The sequence below is a fragment of the Lupinus angustifolius genome, chromosome LG04 (assembly GCF_001865875.1).
Source record: "Lupinus angustifolius cultivar Tanjil chromosome LG04, LupAngTanjil_v1.0, whole genome shotgun sequence".
NCBI classification, from domain to species: Eukaryota; Viridiplantae; Streptophyta; class Magnoliopsida; order Fabales; family Fabaceae; genus Lupinus; species Lupinus angustifolius.
The window spans coordinates 6192088-6193493 of NC_032012.1; the positions used below are offsets into that span (position 1 = coordinate 6192088).

At 31.9% G+C, this 1406-nt stretch overlaps 1 protein-coding gene across 1 annotated transcript; it reads left to right on the top strand.

Moving 5' to 3' along the window:
* LOC109345319 lies at positions 550-1406 on the top strand. Its single transcript, XM_019584247.1, has 2 exons — positions 550-783; positions 874-1406. Exons 1-2 carry the CDS (start codon positions 661-663, stop codon positions 1099-1101), a joined length of 351 nt encoding a protein of 116 aa, XP_019439792.1. The 5' UTR covers positions 550-660; the 3' UTR covers positions 1102-1406.

Consider the following 1406-nt stretch of genomic DNA (forward strand, 5'->3'; position numbering starts at 1 on the left):
TTATATATAAAAAAATTGTCCCATCATATTATTTTCTCATTGGTTTTTATATCCTTTCGATACTAGAGAGAATTCTGACCGAAATCGGTATTTTAATTTAATATTTTATAGGAGATAAGAAGGGGAGAGAATTGAGGGGGATTGAATATCTAGATGAGATATCTGGACATGGGTTGTTTTCTGCTGTTCCTCATCTCTTTTTCCTGAATAGGATAATATCACAACACATTTTCATCATTCTATTGGGGGGTTTCTAGGTTTTAGCCACATTTACAACTGTCAACATGACCCCACTAGCCCACATGATCACCCCATACATCTAAACTCACCCATCCTTTACCCTTTTCTGCTAACACAGACAGCTGTCCCAGATTTTATCTCATACGTTGTTTTACGTTGATGAAAATATATCATGTCAATTAAAAAATTTAGATCATTATTATTGTTATTGTTTTGCTTCATTATCATTGATACAAAACAACATATAAAACATGATATAAGACAATATGTATGTGTTCTTTTTCCCTATATAAACCTATATGCCCACAAGTTTTTAGAACACAAAAATCACAAAATAAAAAAGAGAGGCATAGAATTGAAAGAGTAAGATTAGTAACTCCAATACTTGGTATCATTGCATTTTAGTTATATCATTTACACATGGAGGTTGCTTTGGAACTTGAAGATGATCTATTTTTTGCTAACTTGAGCAAGGAAATTGCTCTCCTAATTATGGATGAAGATGAAGACCCTCTTGTTTCTTGTCCTCAACACTCTTTTCAGGTTCTTCACTACTTACATATCTTCAACTATATGCACTACTTTTTTCTTCTTCTAGCAATTAGTATTAACATGCTTAAACTAAATTTTCAGGAGTTTTCTAGAGCAATTCATCCTCCTCCACAATTTGCTTTCATCTATGAGCAGAATTTGAGAAGAGAAAGCAAAGGAACAGGTGTGTTTATTCCTCAAGTAACACAACCAAGGAGGAAGCATAGGAAAGAAAGATCTAGTTCATATGCTAAATATCAGAAACAGTCTCAGGATACTAGAATGGTTTCTCAAGTTTCTAAGATGAATTCTTTCAAACCAAGAAATTAATATGAAAGGTGGTGCTGTTTGGAAATTCTACTGATTAAATTCATTACTAAGTTTGATTATTTATGGAGTATAATTCTTTAGCCTTTAGGCAATAATTCTATGGTTAATTAAATCCTATATTATTGTTTATGTATAGGTGATTATGTATATGAGAAAACCATATAAGTACTTAAATATTAGGAAGGTTCACCCTAGGTTTTTGTAACCCTCCACTGTGGACAAACATTTCTTTGTTTTCTGGTTTCATAGATAAGGTTGTCCTTGTTTCAATCAGTGATATTAATGATACTATTTATTTCTGATTT